The sequence below is a fragment of the Branchiostoma lanceolatum genome, chromosome 4 (genome assembly GCF_035083965.1).
Source record: "Branchiostoma lanceolatum isolate klBraLanc5 chromosome 4, klBraLanc5.hap2, whole genome shotgun sequence".
NCBI lineage: Eukaryota > Metazoa > Chordata > Leptocardii > Amphioxiformes > Branchiostomatidae > Branchiostoma > Branchiostoma lanceolatum.
The window spans coordinates 19,346,703-19,368,538 of NC_089725.1; the positions used below are offsets into that span (position 1 = coordinate 19,346,703).

At 40.0% G+C, this 21,836-nt stretch overlaps 1 protein-coding gene across 11 annotated transcripts in view; it reads right to left on the reverse strand.

Annotated features, from left to right (window-relative positions):
* Positions 1–21,636, reverse strand: part of LOC136433156 (protein PALS1-like) — a 71,320-nt gene extending 49,684 nt beyond the window's left edge. For 2 of the 11 annotated variants that reach the window (XM_066425035.1, XM_066425034.1), the window contains exons 1-3: positions 11,097–11,383; positions 10,022–10,105; positions 7,925–8,039 (exon numbers count right to left, since the gene is read on the reverse strand). In XM_066425035.1, coding sequence (XP_066281132.1) covers positions 7,925–8,039; positions 10,022–10,105; positions 11,097–11,150 — 253 coding nt within the window. In that variant the 5' untranslated portion in view covers positions 11,151–11,383. Of the gene's footprint in view, positions 1–3,688; positions 3,817–7,924; positions 8,040–10,021; positions 10,106–11,096; positions 11,385–15,568; positions 15,718–17,862; positions 17,882–20,370; positions 20,533–21,535 lie in introns of those variants that run through there. The other 9 variants (XM_066425043.1, XM_066425040.1, XM_066425041.1 and 6 more) reach the window with 9 other exon arrangements.
* Between the last annotated feature and the right edge of the window lie 200 nt (positions 21,637–21,836).

Below are 21,836 nucleotides of genomic sequence, written 5' to 3' on the forward strand. Positions count from 1 at the left end.
CATCTGTCCCAATTCTACCCACGAGTGGACCAGTCTTGTACACAGGCATACACACACCACCACCTCTTACCTCAAGTTTGGGTTCCTTTGTCCACTTTGTTGGGGAAAACTGGGATAGATGCGAATTGAGTGGCATGAATAAAGGTGAACATTGTGACAGAAACTGACTGATATACTCCTTTGAAACATTGGCTCATGTATATCACAGATGTATATTTTCCCTCTCTCCTTCAAAAGATATAGAGAGGGAACTATAGGAAGGAGAATTAATTTAGAAACTTCTTTTCATTACTTACTATTTTTGGACATTGGAGAGAAAAAAAATATTCCTACAGGAAGAGAAGATTTTCTCATTGCGATTATGCTTCATTGACAAAACTACATCAGTACCACCTATCCATGTAGCCTACAGATAAAGACAGTACTCCAGGGATACGACAGGTCATATATTATCAGCCCTCGAACATGCAAACTGTTGGAAGTAATGTAACTCAAGCCTGTATAATCCCCACTGATTGCAAACCCATTGTACTCCCATTAACAATTCAACAGATTGTCTATTATGAAAGCTGCAGACTTCGTGACTTGCTTCCAATATACCTGAACTGTAATGTACAACCTGCCGTGTTAAAGGCAGTAAGACATCTATCTGCAGTATTAGTGTGAGGATATACACTGACCTTTTGACACAAGTAACATCTTATTGCCATTTGGAAGAGGATCAACAGACTAATAATCCAGAAAAACATTAGCAATGTTTTAAAGGTCACAAGAAGGTTATATCCGTGAACATTTACATGTAGGAAAGGTAATATTACTTAGCAGGTTGCACTTGTTGACCCCCAAAAAATAAATGATACAAAAATAAGATTAAAGGAAAGCTGCTATGACCCCCAACATGCATGATACTAGTATTTTCCACTGGACAAGGCTATACCTTCCATCGAAAATCACGAAAATCCAATTTGTAACTTTTCAGATATTGTTGACAAACAAAACAATGTTGAACAAGTATTTGAAGTAACTTCTTGTGTGGAACAAGTTAGGCAGGCTATACAAAATTACCCATATGACATTAATCTTTGTTGATATTTGTTTCCAACATACATCCTGATTTGTTGAAAACATCAGGAAATATGATGACAAAGGTTTTGACACAATAATGTAAACAATACACATATTATCTGCCCTTGTTATACTAGTAACCAGCAACTTCCTGTAGCCTACAACTAGACCAACACAGTGTCCCCTGTTATAACAACGTACTGTTGTTAACAATCTGACTCTTTTGAATTTGATAACCAAATTTCTGCCGTCATCAATCAAAGATAGACCCATCCAAAAGGTGTACAAGCCTACCTGTCTGTAAGACAATATCAGCAGAGGAAGCCGAGCCTCTGAACCCAACACCAGGAACAGGAATCCTACAGTGTTAGCAGGACAGGAAGTGTTCCGTATGATGCACCTGTACACTCCCCACCAGGCATGACTCAACCAGGCCAGTATGATTCTCTCAACCCCGCTGACATCACCAATACTGCAATAGTCATTACCTTACATGTATGTCACACTCGCTTCTATCTATAAGAGAATAATCATGTGTTAATAACTACTAGGCTTCACCTGACCTGACTACATCCTAACACAAAGCAACAACAACATTCCTAAAACAGATATCACCTATAGTCATCATGTTACCTCAGGTCAGCTTCTTGTACTGTAGTGTGGAATATTCACATGTTTCATTTGATCCAACCACATCCTCAATGCCCCCAGGCAACAATCACATGCCTTCAACGGGACGTAAACACATTTCCGACATTACTGACATTCCATACCTTTATCAGAAATAATACCTGTTCTATTTAGATTTACATATCCTCAATACCTGTATACAAAACTCAATTCAAACTTCTTTACAAATTCTAATGCCAAATGTGTTAGTAAATATAACGTGGCTATTTACATAAAGAAAGACAAACTGAGACACCATAATGAATAGGAAGAATGACAAACTTTACAACACATCCTGTATCAAGTTGTCATAAAGGCATCTAGACACTGTGACCTTGATATTCAGCATGTACATGATTTTCCTAATTGACAAAGTGACCAATGATTTATGATTCTGAGCAGTACAATTGTCTACCATTGTGTTGCTGTAACAAGAACCAAATATGATGATCCTGTCATTCCTACCTCAGTAGCTGTCTTCCTACATACAACCTGATCAATCAAACACACCTATTGATAATGACGAAACAACAATTTTTTTCATATCCTACAGATTCATTTTGTGAGTGTACTCAGTAAAAAGCATTTCGAAGACAAGTGGAACTTAAAAAAAGAAAAGAAAAAGACGTAATCTTATTGGCCTAAATACGCCCAAGGGTCAAACAAACAATAAATGAGCTAATAAAATAAACCATCTACATAATTCTCTGCATTCCGCTGAACAATCAACATAAAACTTGTGGTATTTACAAGAGCTTTTGAACAACATGCATGGGTAGGATATCCTATTTGAGTAGACAGGAAATATTGACAAGTGTAAAAGATCATGAAGGAAGTGTAGACAATTCCTACAACCTATTATAGATTCTCCTGGTGTCCTTTCTATTTCAAGACGGAATTCCCAGCCTGACAATGGGGCAAAAAGTGCCAATAATTGGTTTAGTTCTATACATGACAAAAGAGCTGTCGCAGACTAGGTCTAGCCCCGCCAGGAGTAAACACAATGACGCATATTGTTCTACTGAAGTGCAGGGGCAAGCACTCTAGGAACCACCAGGCAAGTAACTCCCACCCAAACTGCAAGCGAAGCAGCCATCCTTCACCACTACGTTGCACAGTTCATGTGAGGATATACAGTTATCTGTCCTCCTAAGTTGGTACCTGGAAGGACTTCTGTGCACAGTCCATACAACAAACTCAGATCAAATATCTTCTAACACACCCCGTACATTCCAATCTGACCGTTTCTAAATCTCTGAATTTTCCTGTGCCTCTTAACTAAACTGTAAATCAAACAACAAAGTCAAGTCTGGAATACACAAGAACAAACAAAACTAGATCAACGTCTTGATTCTCCTGAACAAATTCATGTTCCAGAATTAGAAACTACTCAACATAAGCCTGACGCAAACAAGGCTTTGTATAAGCACTTTTACAATGCAGGAGGGAACGCTAACATACAAAATACACCCAGACAACAATGAGCAAGTATTGGTGCCTACCTCCTGCTCCTGTACAAGGTTATTTCAAATCCTCATCATCATTAAAGGAAAATCATGCTGCTAGGATTGAGTGAGTCCTGGTCGTTGTAGGTCAACTGTGAAGCTACGCTTAGCAGAGTCTCAACCTGCATACCGTAGATAAACAACCCAGGAGCCCGCTACAGGTAGCTAACGGAAGGGAGGGGCCTGGGGCTTCCCTTTTACCTGGTTATCACCTGTTTCCAGAGACCTCTGGCTTTGCCCCCCTCCCTCCTCAGGCCACTAGCTTGTCACCACAACATCAATAACACCCCATGAACATGCTCCACAACAATCTGGGGCAATTCACAACCCTACAGCAACCCACAGCTGTTCCTTCCACCAACTTCACCACAACCTGAGAGAGACACACCTGTCCTGTCCGCCGGGCCTTCAAACAGGTGATTCCAAACAGGTACACTCCAGACACTCACCGTAGAGATGTATTTTCCTGTCACTGCCTTCAACCAGGAGTATCACATAGCCATTGAGATCCACCATTTTCTGGGCTCACCACTCAGTGTTATTCGTTCCTGCGATTTGCATGACAATAGGGGAGAGGTGAGGCATGACTTACCAGGCCAGGAGTGGGAGTCCTGTCCTGCTGCAGCCCATTGGCTGAAAGCTTGTCCTTCGTTTGCTCGCGGCCTCCTCTGCGCTTGTGTTTAGTCACCAGGGCTCTGTTGACACACTCTCCACCAGATTAATTATTAATGACAATGGGGGCTGAGAAATCCAGCCTTGGTGCTATCCCCTTTTGTTCCCTACCTCCTAGGGTGTGAGTATGGATCGTTTTCACACCAGTACCCCCAGCTTGTACCTCTAATCTCCCCAAGGGTCAAAGGACACCTGCATTCCTACATATTGATTTCTTGGCCCAAACTCCCAGCATGCCTTGCTGCAGCCGTTGTTGGAGAGAGCTGTACAATGGGTTAACGAAGGCGTACGAAGGACAAATCCCACGCTTTTGTAGTCCTAGATGCAACTTTGATATCTGATCCGTCTTCTTTTGTTTTACCGAGATGTAAACTTGCTGATGATGAAGTGCAAATAATTTATCATTCTGCAGGCTTGCTTTCCTTTTCTCTACAGTATCTTCCCTCTGTGTCTTCGCTCTGACAGAAGATTGATACCATGGCCTGTGGTCACATGATTTGAGCTGGCCTACTTTCTCTGGGCACTTGGAGTAGTAGGAGGAGGAAATATTGCATTATTCACCTGAATGGTCAGGACAAAGGGATAATTTGGAATGGATAATAGGGTGGGATGTGGTTAAAAAAACACCAGGAGGACAACAAAAAATCAACTTGCATTGCAAAGAACAAACCACACTTAGGGAAAATGTTCCCAACCACACCGGCCAGCTTCAACAAACGGATTAACCCACCAACTGAGTACACATATAACACTAACAGATGACACTATCTATTTCAGAATTACCTAATTTGCAGGAATGGGCAGTGCATAACAGCTGGGAGCAAAAATAATACTTCTGCAGTAAATAAATTCTTGTGTCAAGTATTGGAACACTAGAAAATGTACAAAAATACAATTTATCTGAGAGTTCTCTACAGAAAATCCCTGTGTATAGATTGTGTAACTTCTGGCATCCCCAACTCTATATAGCCACCTGTCATTACAATTGTATCCTTAGCTGAACTCCCGATACAAACCTCAGACCCACCCTGAGTCCTCAGACAAAGGACACAGGTGTTTTTTATGTAATCTGAGGTTAAAAGCCACTCAAGAACAATACTATAGCGTCTCTCTGCACAGAAAACGTTGCCCAAACAGCAAAGCAGCGAACACTTGAGTAAAATTGCAACCAATTACCCGACAAGCTTGTGGTGAAATCAGCAATGTTGGGTAAGTACAGCATGTCCATAAAAAGTGATTGTTTACTAAACATTTGATACAAATGTATTTCCTTACACAAACAAACAAGGTGCTAGTATTTCAGGACAATGAGGACAGCAAGTCCAGTATTTCTAGCAGACGTAACAGCTATACTCTTAACAAGGACTACTGTTTAGACTAGCCCTAATAAATGTGTCTAGACGGGATTTTTTCTTGTTCAGAAGATGGGTTCTTGAAGGAATCCTGACCTGATTAACTTGAGTTCCTAACATCCCCATCATCCTGCCAGAGGCCTGGTGATTGCGCAACACTTGCTAGAAGAATTCAAGTTCAACTTTAAGGGGTCAAACATGCTTGAGCTAGAATTTGCTTTTCTTTTTAGAGGGACAAGGTACTGTATGTATGGCTGTTTCTCATGAAAGAAGATTTTCTGAGTGTACTCTATCCTTGAAGTCTAGCAATTGGTCAGTGCACACATCAAAATACAGTACTGGTATGACTCACTTTTAAGTCTAGTAAGGAAGTCAATACGAATTTGGAATATCTAATCATACAGATAGGCTGCCTCTAATCTTCCATCTAAAAGTACAGAAGAAATTGATAAATCAATTGAAAAAGCATCCCAAGATCCCTGTTGTTGTTTTTGTTAATCACACTATTAATTATTCTCAATACAATATTTCTGAGATAAAAGGGACGAATGCTACAATATAAAAAGTGGGGATTTCAATATCTGATTAGTCCTCACACTTCACAGGTGGCATCACCTGTTTCCGAGTAAAAGTATACCCTTGGGAAGGTTGTTCATGACTAGAATAGTATCAGCCTACTCAGACATTGAATAAACGATTGACATTTGCTTTAAACTTGTTGATATACCATGAGAAATTTGATTTTAATATGAAAGGCCCCGAAACAAACATCGTTCACCTCATATTTACCACCTGTTATCAGGACTGTGGAGGAACAGGAAGGATTGCGCTTTGATGTAGCTGGGGATATATTTAGACTGTACCCAATTATGAGAAAATCAATTTCCTATGGTGGGAAATTTAATACATCCCCCAGCAATAAATACATTCAGCAGTTGCAATGGCTGAAATACTTACATGATTTTAGCCTTCTCCCTGCTGCCTAACCCTGTAACTAATATGAATTTGGTGCCAAAAGCCTTCAGCAGGGAGAAGGCTTATTAAAGTCCAGACGATTCAATAGCTATCTAACAGAAGTATATGTGTATCAAACTGTTAAAAACAGTCAGGGCTCTAGTTAGCAAGCTCACAATTCCCATTGACGGAAAGATCCTACAAAGAATCTTTTTCTTTTTTGTCATCGCATACAAATTTCTGTCATTCTATTCAAATTTGAACACTTTTATATCTTTTGTCACTGATTTTTTTCTGTCACGTCATAGGCAGCAAAGTCTTTTAAACAACGGAATGAAGTATGCTAGCCAGAGCACTGGAAACACATGTGAGAGCACAAACCTCTGCCTTTCAATAGTTTAAACGCTTTAGTGACGCTGAAGAAGAGTGATGGATGTCACTCGAAACGTCCGGAAATAAATCTCCGAATTTTTATCCAGTTGTAGAGTTTGAATTTCTCCTTATAAATAGTTTACACAGTTCTTGAAAAAACAATCTTGGATCTAGACCTTTCCAAAAATGCAACCACTTGGTACTTAGGTCAAGGCCCAACTATTGCCTGGTCTTGAATAGTAATTGAAAAGCTTCAACCAGTGCTCTACACATTATTTCCCTGACCTGCGGCAAGGCTAATATCAACCAAATGTGACTTTTCCAGTCTACTGATTGGAAATCAAGGTCTGGAGAAGATGTGAGAAGGAAGAGAGCAAAAGCTTCCACACTGTTTCATCTACAAACAAAGATTGGGAGGGGTGAAGCCGGCAAGACTTTTCAAAATCAAACTTTGAAAGGGAGATGGCATGAAGAACATTTGACCTCAGCTGCCTATACAAAAGTTAGTGCCAAGAGGCTATCTTAGCAGGGAGAAGGGATGGTAATTGAAACATTAGGGGGTGAAGGAAATTATCCTGATCACCCCCCTAGTGTTCTTGAATGGAATAACCCCTGAGGGGGTTTCCTCTGGACCACATTGAAGCTGGAGTAGCCTAGACTAGATTAATCAAAGAGTGAAAGTCTGATTGTCAGGGCCTATATTTTCTGCAGCAAGGCACATTCCTACCTTCCAACTAGGCCAAAGACCCAAAAAATGGAATGGAAAGTTACACAATTCCTGCCATGGAAACTCCTGGATCATCACTTCAGAAGAATTCTGTGGAATTCCATGGCAGAAGAGGTCAAGCCCTATCCAGCAAACTTCCTGCATGTCACCAAGAACTGCATGCCAACCTCCTCCAAGGGGACTTTCTCAAGGGCATCATTCACTACTGAACCAGGGGTTATGAAGCAAGATCAAAGACACAGTATAGTATTATGCTACATGTGATTCACTTTAACTTACAGGCCGTAGGCCAAATGCCGTCAGGGTGAGAAGATGTGATTTATACCAAGTTTGCAATTGTACTTCTTGATGTCAATGTACCGGTTAAGGACATAGCATCCATTGCACATTTCACCATAACGAATAATCCTCTGATAGAAGAATCATTATAAAATCTATTGGAAATATCCTGTTCACAAAACAAATATAAAAAGAAACTAGAAAGGAAACTGTTTGCAGTAAACACAACCTACCTGCGGCGATTTCATCGGCCAAAAGTTGTGTCAGTGTGAGAAGACGTGATTGACACCAAGTTTGCAATTATATTAATTGCAGTAAACACAACCTACCTGCGGCGATTTCGTCGACTCTGGGAGAGAAGCCCTCATCAGCTCCGCCCATGACAGAGAAGCCAAAGCGTTTGTCGGAGGACAGGAGGACCAGCTCAGTGAAGACCTCCATCTCCTGAAACATACAAGCACACTTGTCATGGTCTAACTTTCTTTCCAACATTCAGTACTGTGCACTCACAAAAACTGAAACTGGGTCAGTTTTCCTTGATATTGAGCTGAAGTGTCCTTCCCAGTTGAAAATTGGGCGAGTGTACATAATACGTCTGTTGGAAAGAGTGCTTGAACCTTCACCATACTAATGTGGAGAAGCATTTGTTCTTAAACACACATGTCCACACAATCCTTGTGTGTGATTCCAGTAACACGGATGGCATCAAATGTGGAAAGCCACTTCCTAAATACTAAGGGTATCCCGTTGAACACCTTAAATTTCAACTTGCTACTGGAGGCACATAATGTATGTCACCTGAAGCAGCATGATTCAGTTTGTGCCATATGACATGTGTAAGCAGTAATGATGATGATGATGATGATTACGATGATGATGGTATCTTCATTACTATTTCCACCATAAAACACAGCACTTGTTCGTATACTGGTGAAGATCTGTGGATATCGCTCTAAACACCTGTTTCATAGTATATGTATGTTATCCAGTCTGTAAAATATACAGCTCACTTGGTTGATGTAGCTAACTGCCACTACCCTGATGAACTGAAAAACTTTCTTGGTATCTATCCTTAGCTACAAGCCTGAACATGATTAAAGTGGGTTCCCAAAACAGCCATGGTACTAATACACATCATCTGCTGCTAATGAAGAGGATGACTTCAGGCTGTTATTTTTTGGTGGTCACCACGTAATTAGACACTCTGAGATAAGAGCACCTAATAAGTACATCCTGGGACACCATTTTGTAACAATAATAAACAGTTAACCTACATCCCTGAAGTTTTCAAAAAGATACTGTAAATGCATTTAAGATCCCATGGTTTTTATTACGCGCTAAGGCGAAAATGGAGTGTTCGCGGTGGTTTCAAGTTTGCGGCAGCGCTATAGTCACATACTGCTACAGTATTGGACAAAAAATATTCACGGTTGTTTTAAGTTCGCGGTGAAAACCGCGAACATAAAACCACCGCGACCATTTCTGCATTTACAGTACACTGTATTCAGCACTTATTTCAGTAAAATACAAACTTCGAAAGTTGTTGAAATTTGAAAATTGGCCTGCAAGGACCAACAATTACACAATCATTCAGTTGGGTCAAATTTAGTTCCACAACAAATTGGAGGATAGTACCTATGCTGTTTTTTTTATGACAAGCTTGTAAGTTGAACGCAAAGCCATGTTGGACTGTATGAAAATTTTACACAAAGCTTTCATGAAGGAAGAGAGTAAATCACTATAAAGAAGCAAATTGAGATACTGTAAATGCATTTAAGTTTGCATGGTTTTTATTTCGAGAAAAAGGCGTGTTTGCGGTGGTTTTAAGTTCGAGTTTGAAACAATAGTAGCGCTACAGTCATAGGTGGGCAAAAAGTTTTGTGGCAGATATAATTTTGTGCTGAAAGTTCACCGCAAAAACTGCGAACATAAAACCACTGCGAAACATGTCTGCAATTACAGTAATCGCAGCATGCAGAACAGTACAGTTTGTTATTTGTTGCAGATGGGTATTAATAACTGTTGCAAAATAGTCATGCTGTATTCATTCAGACATGCCCAGAAGCATACAACAGTCTGCTATTTCAAACACAAGGCTTCAATAGTGATTATTTTTCTCCCTTCGGCATGGCTGCTATGTGCTGCATTCCTTCGGCAGCCTGCATGTCTGAAATATTGTAATGCAATATCCAAAAATCCAGCTCAAGTTCAACATGCTATTTACCCCTAGGATTTCTTGCTGAACTTTAACATCATCGGAACCCATAATATAATTAGAGAATAGTAATACCACACTAGTGTGTTCAGCTGTGAAGTAACCCCACATTCATCCTCAATCAAGGGACCAGCAAGCTATAAGTGTTGAGGTAATACCAAACAGATTCAGAAATAGCAGTCAAGTCCAAGGCTATGGGGGGCAAAGGCACCTGTAAAACATGTCCGATAAAACTGAGGGACAACAGGTCCTGGGCCACCACTGTGAGCAGGGATGAAAGCAGGAAGGAAAGCCACTACAGAAGTGTGTGCAGGGGAGGCACACAAGAGAGAGAGATAAGTGACATAGCCAGGGAGATATGTGGAAGGTGACATACCAGCAGAGTCATGGTCAAAGTCAACGCCCATCAGGAAAAGACACAGAAAACAGCCAGCATGAAAGAAGAAGAAAAGAAGAAAACAAAATAATAAGTGACAGACAGGGACTGTAAAGAACAGCATTCTTAACTCTTAATGCCAAACGAATATGTCAATTACTGTCGCATTATCTCGTCAGAGCCTTATTCTATACAACACCAGTATGAATCAAAAGTATGCACAGTAGTACTATCAGTACTATTCAAAATATTTAGCAGCTAAATTCTCTACACTTGAGGCTGGCATTAGTCCAGTACAGATGGTATGATATAGATGTAAATACCAGTGAGATATGCCAAGCTTCTTTACTACAGTAGATACTACATTAGTAGTAGAAAAGAACTACAGCATAGTCTGTAGCTTCTCTGACAGTTTCCCTAGCTGTGATTAGTCTACAAAAACACTCATTACCTTCAAGCAGAAAATGATTCATTTCCTATTGAGGTCAACTCTGCAGGGAGCAGGGCAAATTGTTGAGAAAAAGAAAGGCATCCCTTTGCCTCACTGTGCCACTCAACAAATTCAAAACACACCCTAATTTTGGGACGACCCATGACTGGACTCTGACACTGAATGACACCCCAATGTCAAACTGAATGTTTGGAACTGAAGGTACTCCATGTACAAACTTTCAATGAAGATGCTTAGAAACAGCGAGAAGATTAGGCTGATACTTTTTCATTAGCTTCATTTTGACTCCATGTTGTAGATAAGAAGTTCCTTCCTGTCTTACTTCCTAGTACACCATGTTTGACTCTGTATCTACAGTAACTGTAGTTCCCATTCTGCTAGGTAACAGCCAACAGTAAACTTAGCCTAAATCTGTCCAGACAATCTCAATAATGCACTAATGTTGACCCCAAGTCCTACCTCTGGATCCACAACATTTGGATCTGCAAAGTTTTCCTCTTCAGCCCCCTCCATCCTGGCTGCTTAGCGTCCCATTCCAAACAAAGCCTGCTCTTCTCTGTCAGTTTTAATACCGTCACACCATTCAGGTCCACAACAAAACTTCACAAAAGGGTTGACCCCACCGCTCTTGTCAGGGAAACGTCCCAAACTCAGCTGGGAGCGCCCCACAAACCAGAGGCCCTACCAAGAGTTTGTTGCTGTTGTGAAGTGAAGTCCAGAGGGGAGTGAAAGGTTATGTGTTTTCCCTGAAGAGAAGGCTGGCATGTGGGCTGCTGCACCAGTTTGGGGTGGAGCCAGCCGCAGAAATGTGACAATGTACAGATGGTGGTGAGGGGTGGGAGGTGGACCTGAGGGAGTGGTCATGCCTGTCTTTCTCTACAAATAAACCTTCAGATTCCAATTAGTAATCAGAAACTATCAAAACCTATTGGCAGCAACCTTGACTAACCCTCTGCAGTGTGGAGACATTTTATGGTTTCTACTTCCTGATCAAGGCCTGGGGAAGGTCAGATCTTGACAAGCCAGAGAAATGTCAGACATGCAAGGTACATGGCTCAGAAATTCATTATCATTTTTACGTGACACTCATACATTGAGAAATATGTGCCACTGTAGGCAGGAGATGGATGCCTCTGAACAACATGCTGATCAACTATAATGTTACCATGGCGATGAAATACACTGTATCTTGTTCCCATATACTCCTAAGCAGGAACAACATCAATGAAATTAAGAATTAAAATAATGTAGACATCTCAGCGTCATGATCATTAACACCTTTTGTAATCATCATACAATTCATCATCCTAGATCTTTGATTTTACTGTTAAAGAAATCCCACTACCACAGGCTCCTTCTACCCTTCAACAGCCTTCTCTCATTACTCTAACATCAGTTCAGGGGAGGCCCATTTTTGTGCTTTTTCTGCGCCATATAAAGGTGGTCTGAAATAGGATTTTCCATGGTCCCAGGGGAGTGACAAGGGATGGAGGACAGACTGGGACCACCTGGACCACAGATGAAATATGATGCAGCTGCCACAGGGATGGGGTGATAGATCTGATCTAGGCTGGTCTGACATGTCACCTGATTGATCAGATTCCATCATACAAATATTTTCTGGTGACAGCATGTCAAAAACAATTTTCCCTAAGGACAACATAGATCAGTGCATGAAGGATCAATGAAATGAAATTTTATGAATAGGGTTCAAATCTGTCTGTTTGTCAGTCAGTCAGATTTAAATTCATTACATTTGTCTATTTCAAGCATATTCCAATCTTATGTTTAAGAAAATACGTTTCTTCTCCAGCAGAAAATATGAATACTAATGAATATCAACGCAACTTCTTTGAGAGTTTTTCTTGTTGAAGATAATTGACTTCATGAAAGCCTCCTACTGGGTGAGCTGCATTGGGCTAGGGTCAATAACCTCTGAGAAGTGGATACTGAAGTTTGAATGAATGAATGACTGAATGAAGTTTAATTACTATTGGTAAAGCTAATCAATGATACATGAATTCAATCATATTGACCAGGCACACCTATAAACTGAGAGCTATTAACTATGTAGGATGACCTAATAGCCACACCCATTTATTTATAGAATTCTGCAAAAGGGCAAAATGTTGTGATCTACTGTCTGTAAATGTGTTAATGATTGTTTTCGGACCTTGACCCATTTTTACATGAGATAAAATCTGTAATTGCCCAGAATGCATTTTGGGTTGGGCTTCTTTTTCCTTCTTTCACAATTTCAGTTGAAGTTTCAACTGTAATTTTCAGGTAAAGCCACAGGATCTTGATTTTATGAATTACATCTGTGCAGTCACTGATTTTGGCACGTCTCCCAGACATCTTAAACAGTCTGCAAACCCTTTGACAGAAGGGCAATGATATGCAACACTGCTTCTACTTTGAGCCCGTCATAAAATTACTGCAAAATGAGTCATAATTGCCATACAACTATTAAAAATTAGTGCATGTGTAATGAAATAGCTCATCAAGAAACCTGCAAGATATTCTTCATAGCAACATCATTAATTAACATATTTGAATTGGGTTGTCAGAGGATAACATCCATAAAACGAACTTGAATCACCATTCCGCTTACATTCCTTCAAGAAATAGGGGAAAACTTCATTGGCAAGTAAGCCCACAGTGATGAAACTACAGTTTTTCAGTGGGTATGTCACAGTGTTCCTTACTCTCCTGGTTAGCAGTTCAACCTAACATGCTACAAATTACATCTCCCAGGTTCAGACAGCAGGCACGGTTCACTGGGACAACTTTCATGAACAAAAGGTGCCTACTCAAGGATCCTCCTCCTCAGCACATTTGAGCTCTGGTCTTTTTCTCTTTGACTGCAATGACCTTGAAGTCTCTTGAAGTGTTGTCACCCCAGACGGCACTCCTCAATAGGGGGGATATTGGAAAAGCCAGGTGGCCTCTTCATGAACTGACTTTAAACAGAATGAAGCAGTTATCATAATCAATGTTGAGCGCAAACCATGCAAAGCTATTTGCCATTTTTGAACTCGAGCCAGTTTGAAACCAAACGCACACAAAAACCTAATGGGACAATGAGTATCTGTAATACCGTTTCTATTATAATGGATGTTTAGTACTTCCTGGAATTGAGGAAATAAAACAAAACATTGAAAATGCAGAAACTGATGTACCTATTAACTTACACTACAAACTTTTGAGGATAACATAAAATGTCTGTTTAAGGTACCGGTAATATAAGTCGAGGACATCCATCAGATGACTGATCAGGAAGCCTGCTGGATCCTCCTACAAAATGTATCTTTTTGTAAAAAAAAATCTCTTTGAAAAACAATAGGGTATTAAGATTGAAAGAAGTTTGTTTCAGGCTAAAGCACTCCTGTAACTTAACAGTTGTTGTACATCGCTATAATAAAGACCTCAACTGTAATCAATATTTACGACACCTCCTGACTGCAGGAGGATTACAGACATCAAATGGAACAATTGGCCTGATCCAGACTGAGGCAGTCTGACAAGGACCTGGAAGTGGTCCCGATGTAGGTATTGATTTTGATTCCCTCCTCTTCCAATTCAGTTTGCAGAGAGTAAATCGAGCGCGTTATTGATCTGATTTGGGTAGAAATCAATGGTACACACTACAGTACCTTCAATACCTTACACCTGCTGTCTAATAAAGCTACAGCTTGGAATGGTGCCGTAAAATACCAATCTTAATATCACTGATCATTCCTTACTTTTGAATTCTACCAATTGATCTGATTCAGGGTTGAACCTATGGTGCACTACCAGCAGTATACACACCTAGGTATTTATATCAAAAAGCTCGTCAGAATGTCATAAAACACATTGTTTTATTGTATTGTTTTTCGTCTGTTTCAATCTTACAAATGTTAATGTAAAAATTCACCTTGAAGAAAAGGTGACCAAAAGACCTTGAGACACAAATATTATTTTAGTGATGCTGTTGTCAATTTCAGTAAGCAAGGACAGAGAGCACCATATTTGAGTACACACTCTTCAACAGCTGAAAAGATGATCTTCAACATTGATGACAGAACACCTATACTGAAAATGAGGGTATAGAGGGGGTTTGATGGAGTCTTGTTCATATGATCTTTGATTTCACCTGAGACTCAATGTCATAGGAAGACGACCAGCCAATGGTGGAATACATTTCTACAGAAAGATACTCCATGGCATTTGTTTCTAGAATAGCACAATGCCATCTCCAAAAGTTGCCCTGTCTCTGCCAACTACAAACCAGCCAACCTGGATGGAAAACACAGGCGTCCTCATGTTCAGATGTGTAAGCACCAGCCCGAAAATATTTACCCAAATCTGGCTGTCTCCCAGGCAGGCTGAGGAGGTCACATGGACCGAACACACAGCCAAGTTTCTATTTGCAGATTCCAGCTGTTTTCCATCTCAGAGTAGCCCCAGTTTGGGGTGGAAAGGCCAGGGCCCGTGGTGGGATCAAGCTGCCAGTAATTTTTCCATTTCAGAAGAGAGGGGAATGATGACAACAGGATGAGCAAATTACTGGATGTACGAGAGGTTTTCTACAATAGCTGTTCAAATATTTCAAAGGTTAAGGATGAGATAACCTTTATCGATCATTTCCAAAATCTGGTATTTCAAGAGTTTTACTAGGCATTCCAACATAGGTTCCCTAGCCTTACCAACACAAAGCCAGGGCATGTCTGTGAGCCACCTAGCATATGCTCTCTGAACTGCATTCATCTGCAAAGCAGAATTTAGTAATGGCACCATGCTGCTCCCATGCTTTCGAGGAGTAAAATATGTACATGCATACTTTGTATCTGATATTCCCACTGTAAGGATGGTGCATGTGCCTGAAATAAAGTGTGAATGTTTGTTGAAAACGAAGTCCCTATTCCCGTCCTTTAATTACTACTTACCACAGAGCCCTCCCTTCTTGGAATCGGTGCCCTGTCCTTCATCGGTGAAGTTCTGTTTCCTCCAACTCAGTGCTTATAACTTGAGGTTTTTCCAGGAAGACTAGATCATCTGGACAACGCCACCAGTAGAAGTACGGCGCAAACACAACCTGTGGGCAAAAATATGGAAGGGCGTGATTCCACTGCTGTTAGTCACTCACCTGTTATAAACTGTCATCATCAATTATCTAAAACTAAGGCCTATAATGATCAATAATAATACCAACAGTATCATATGAGATTGTCATATAACTTAATATAACATAATATTTGTCCTGTCTTCATTGAAGATTCTATTGCATCATTGGTATGCCTACCCTTTACAGTTGGAAGTAGGATCAATCAATTCCAGTCTGACATGCAAATGAATCAATTAGCAATCCTTAGGGACAGACTCCATGACCTGATCATGCCAGACAGGTACACCCAATTTCCCAAAAGGAACACCAACCAACACAAGACCTCTCTAGGCAGGACTCCTCCTGAAAACCGTCTTGGACTCATCTATAAAGGTGTTCCTCACCAAAGAGCCAATGGTATACAGCTGATCAATCTATCAAATCCCAAATCAATCTTCAAGTAAATCAAATATTACATCAAAACAGGGCAATACCAACCCACAGAAGGGTCTACTGCAGCTATCTATAGAACCTCCTCCCAGCAATTGTATCAGCTGTCTGTGAATCTCAACCATGTAGAAGGGACAGTCATCAAAACCCATTCATCATGAGGCTCTGCAATGTAGTGGGCATCAAACTGCCATTAAGGGTCGTATCCAGCCTCTCGTGGGTTGTTGCGCATGCCTATGCTGCAATTACTAGTGTGCAGGATTCAGCAAAGAGCACAATATTGCTTGGACACCAAGGTTCCACATGTAACCACTATACATTTAAGTTCTGGACTAAAATGCATCTCCTTCGTTGAAGTTGTGCATATTGCAGTGAAATATGCAGCTATCTCCAGTGCTGTATGTCCATTAGTAATGGTGATCCTTACTGGTCAGGATGATATTGACTGAAAAAAGGCTTCAATATACCTAAAGCAAAAAATCAATTCAATGGACAGATAAAATATCACCTAAAATACAAGTTAATGACACTTCAACGTCCTAGGAGATATTGATTAAATCATTCCCACTGTCCCACATACATCAGAATATTTAAATTAAAGGTGCACCCATAGCTACCATAGGTATTGAGAAATTTATCCAAACTATTGTTTGCCTTTTTATTCCTTTGTAGTAAATTCTGCTGCTTTAAGTCAATGTATAAAGAAATGTAAAATATGCAGCAAACAGATTCAAAAAGATCTACAGGCCATTCATTCCCAGGTACTGTACATGTATGCACAGATGTATAAATCAAGTTATAAGTGGACAGTCTTAAGATACTGTCTGTAACTATTGTATAATCTTATTTCCGGCTTCTTCTGCACCAGCCCTACAGTGTCAACTGGAAAAGGGATCACAGGTTAGGAACCACAATGTTGGTACTACACACAAACATGCTGTCCACATGGTGCCAGTTTGGTTCTGTTCCAGGCACACTATGGTAACAACTGTTCACACACAGATGTTGTCTTATACAAACAAGTACATATTACTACTGGTGTTGCACAAGGACATACTCAACTTTTGCAATATATCCATACTTATAAGTGTCTTATCCTTTCTTTCCCACTCTCTCAACTTTGATGTTGGCATCTTACTTCTTATTTCAAGAAGCCAGTTTTTAAGGCGGATTTTTTTTTTCTGTTACTTGGTCCTTACAAGTTTTAATATGAAAAGTGTAATAAACGATAGGCTCGTTGCATGAGAAGATTAACAAAACCATTCACACCATCTTACATATATCAGGACTGATAATCAGTGATATAGGGAACAGTATACTTAAATGACATTTCTTTAAATCAACATTAAAACAAGAAGAATACAGGGAGTTTACTGAATTTGCATTCTAGCATCACATATTGCCAAAAATATCAAAGAACAGAATATTAAAACTTTATAAAAGCAAACATTCTCACCTGAATACAGCAGGTCTGACACAAAGAGTTACATACACATGGTTTGCAACTTACATGTCTAAAAAAATATTTTAGCCTAAAAACAGGATGAAGCTTCGAATTTGAAAACAAACACATTCTCACCAGAAGACAGTTGGGCTGACATTATACAAGACAGTGGACTGCATAGGCGTTTCTGCACCACATGTTGCAAAAAGCTATAATGAAGATAGAAACTGACACCATCTAACCTGAATATAGCTGTAGTTCTGGTATAGAGCACCGCTTACTCCTCTAGGCCAGTAATCCTTGTGCTCCTTGTCTCAGCTGTAACACAGCCAGTATAAGCCACTACCAGCTGTACTCAGCACACCCAGTCTGGCCTGCCTGGCAACATATGCTCAGACACAACATACCCATAATCATCATAACAGCATTTGTAGATTTTACTCGTAGGCCTGGGAATTATTAAAATGTTACTGGGGAGACTTCGAGGGCATTCCAAAACAAGCCCTGGTGCTTGCTAGCCACTTGAAGAGCACAGGAGGACCACTTGTTGTGTGGTCGAAATCATTTCCTGCAAAGCTACACTGGTACAAAAATGTAATGTCAACATGGCAATGCCATTGTTTGGGCTTGATCCACACAGCCTAGCACTGAACAGGACATCCTTTCATTCATGCTATGAATTATGTGCAAAACTTTGATTGGGTTAGGATACGCCCTTTAAACATTAGACCATGTTCATGAAATACACTGACACCCACCAACCCACAAAAATTATGGCTTTTTCTACTGCCATTATGAAAGAAATGTTTGAACAAGCCATTCCAAGGGAGCACGTAGACCCATAAAACATACACATAACATTTGAAGAAGTCTTTATTGGCTCCTCAAAAACCTATTGATAATGAAGTCATTTCCTACATATACATTAAGAATAGTCCAGTCAACATTTTTACTTCAGTGTCTAAAACAAACCTTTATTTTACCAAGCTATAAGACATATATACATCTATCAGGTAATTGCTTGGTTCTATTTGTTGTATCATTTAGGTATGAAAATTTGTCTAATAAGGTTGGACAATGTCAAATTACACCTATAATGGTACTAATTGCTAAAGAGATGAGAGGTCTTACTGTGTCTGTGCAAACAAAGCCTGTTTTGTGTGGCCTAATAGGGTATCATGAAGGGATGCTTCCATTGTTGTAGTACTTCTAATGTCAACAAGGCACACTCCTCCCTTAAAACCAACTGTTAGGCTTTCAATTATACTATAGCACCCATGAATAGGATGACAACACACCTGTATCAGTTACTCTGTAAGGTCAATCCGAAAACAATGGACAGATATATACACAAGATGCTTCGAAAAATCCAGTCATTTCAAAAGTGCATACCAGTGCATATATCTGATTTTATCAACACATCAAAAGTAGGAAGGGCCAAGAAATATATTTTCCACACTGAAATTTACAGCTATATCTATATCAGTTAACAAGTACTACAACCTTGCACCATAAAACACCTGCTTCACAGGCATCCCATTTTCCTGCAGAGGGGGCTAGACTAGAAACCACTCTAGTTCAGCTTGATTGTGCACAACCTTTTACGTATGGATTTGTAGTCAGGATATGTGCAAAAATGGAGGCCTGACAATTGATCAAAGGAAGCCAATAGTGTGCCCTACCAACTGATCTTAAGTTGGTCTTATCAGAAGAGCCAAAGTACTCTTAAGACTGCACAGCCTAGACTCATGGGTAGGAAAGAAATGTCATTGGAAAAACCATGGAAATTGGGTAATTTGTCCTTTTCTCAAGCCTTGATTAACAATAGGTGTTGACGTTTGTTTGGTACTGACACCTCAGCTCTAAGGAACCCTAAAACCACCTTTTAATAGTTTTATATTGAACGTTTCTGTCTCTTGGAGATGCAGTTAGTGCCTGTGATCCCATGGCCATTTAAAACATGCAAAGTTCCTCTAGCACCACCATACACAGCCTTAGGACTTACGTTAAAGCAATTAACAGAAAGGATATGACTACAAAAAGTCAGATAGAAATCATTAAATTGGGGACTAGTTACTTCGAGTAACAAAGGAAGAAAAATTAAATTTTGACCTTTGATCAGTAGTCTACAACGTCTTTATGTAACTGGCACATTTGCTTTGGGTCCTGTGAAGACCTGTGACATAATATCAAACTTTGACCTAAAGTTTGTAAATGTGAACATTGACAGTGACTTTAAAACCATTGTCAAGGGACCCTTGGGATTCAAATGAAATCAAACCAAAGTAAAAACAAGGACCATTTCATGTTGTTTTTCATTTCAGATAATAGTAAACTACATATGTGGGTATTTACCTATAGCCTACTTTGCACACCTTCCTAATTAATTGGACAAATTTTACATTAATATAATATTTTCAAAGGATGATTGAATGTTCTTCAGAAGCAGAACAGACAGAAAATCTATACCATTAAGTTGATTAAGGAACCATGTAGGGAGGGAGTCATATGTAACCATTTGTTACTGGACATAAAATTCACCTTCATGTGTGCTTTCTCCATGCATGTACAGTATCAATACTATAATTATGTTCTCTTTCAAACTTTCATATGGTTTCGTATGATGTATGTAAAAATGATTCCTTGTCACAGATTACAAATCTCCAATGTTTTTCCCAATCTTAGGTCTCCAGTGTTCTATGAACAATGCTAAATGTAACACTAGTACTAAAAAACAAACATAGTTTTACCTGTAGACCCCAGATCGGTGGGAGGCACTCCGCAAAATTATTTGACTGCAGGATTGACGACCTCTCAACCATGAACTACACAAGAGAATTTATCATGTCACACTGCTATGAACATTCCACTTTGTGTCAACGCCTTGGCTCAACGTTTTTTTTCTGTTCAGGTATGACGCTATTAGTGTAATCGTATGAGCATTATGGAAGAGGGGGGGCAGTGAAAGTGACGTCATGTGTGCCCACTCTGTGGTGTAAAGTACAAACAACATTCCGGCGAGGCCTGGGACGTCCTTACTGTGGGCGGATATGTGTTGGCAGGTGACACAACCTCACACAGTTATTGTGATCTAATCTTCAACTGTACATGTACTTGTAACGTTACATAGGTACTTGTGGTAATTTAAATGGAACAGTCATTAAGAGTTACAGTTATATAGGACAGCAGTACTAAAGCTGATGGCATTTACAAATATTTGTACCAAGGGATGGGGGAGCAAATAACAACCAATTGCAACAGCAAGCAGAGAGTAAAAGTTCTTTTATCTGCAAAACCTACATACAAATGCATTACACAAAGACTTTCAGAGAGGTACATCTGAGAGTTGGGCACCCCCACCCCGAAACTGAGGGTACTACCCCCCTCCCCCATTTTTCTCAAATCACTACAAGTACAACTTCAACGTGCGGTCGGCACCAAAAGTAGTTAGAAAAGCTCTTCGACACACTTCAGTGGTGCCACAACAACGTCGCTTTGGTTCGTCAAATACATACGTGTTGAAATTTCCATGTAAACATTGAAGGAATGTCTGTCTGATTTTGGGCAGATAATAATTTACAACTTGTTGCTTGACCTTATCGTTTCTGCATTTCTGGCGTACAGTATGGTAAATACGAAGACCACAGATTACTAGATTAATGATATATGTACTATTGTAGCGATTGGTAATGTAGCACAGTATATGTTCTTCAGGGAGATACCTTTTGGGGGCTAACGAATTTTTCTGAAGTCTTTTCAAGGTCTTGCGCTGGTCTTGGAGGACACGTCGCGTCGTTCATATTGTTAGATCAACCTCCTTGGTTAGATACATAAAAAACTAACAGGAAGACGTGTAAGCACGACCTAAAACCATTCATCTACATGGAGATCACAGGTAATGATCGCCATACGTACCCTCCTCGAGAAGTTCCCGACTTCAGCCAAACAAGAACAAGCATGTCCCCAGCAGGCCTGATGGCGTCAAGTTTTGATCCTCTCTGCGCATCTGCCTGGTTTGTAAAATGGTGGCAACATCAGCTTGGCCGCTGATTGGTCGGCTGTTTTGGCAAGGGTTTCAACGTCAAGCGCGCGAAATTCAGATGTTGGGATAGAAATACATTTTAGATTCTGGTGAAACTGTTGCAGTGTGTGTATAGTCTTCTCTATAATCTAGATCATTATTCTCAGTGTCAATTACATGTCTATGTTTTTGTGC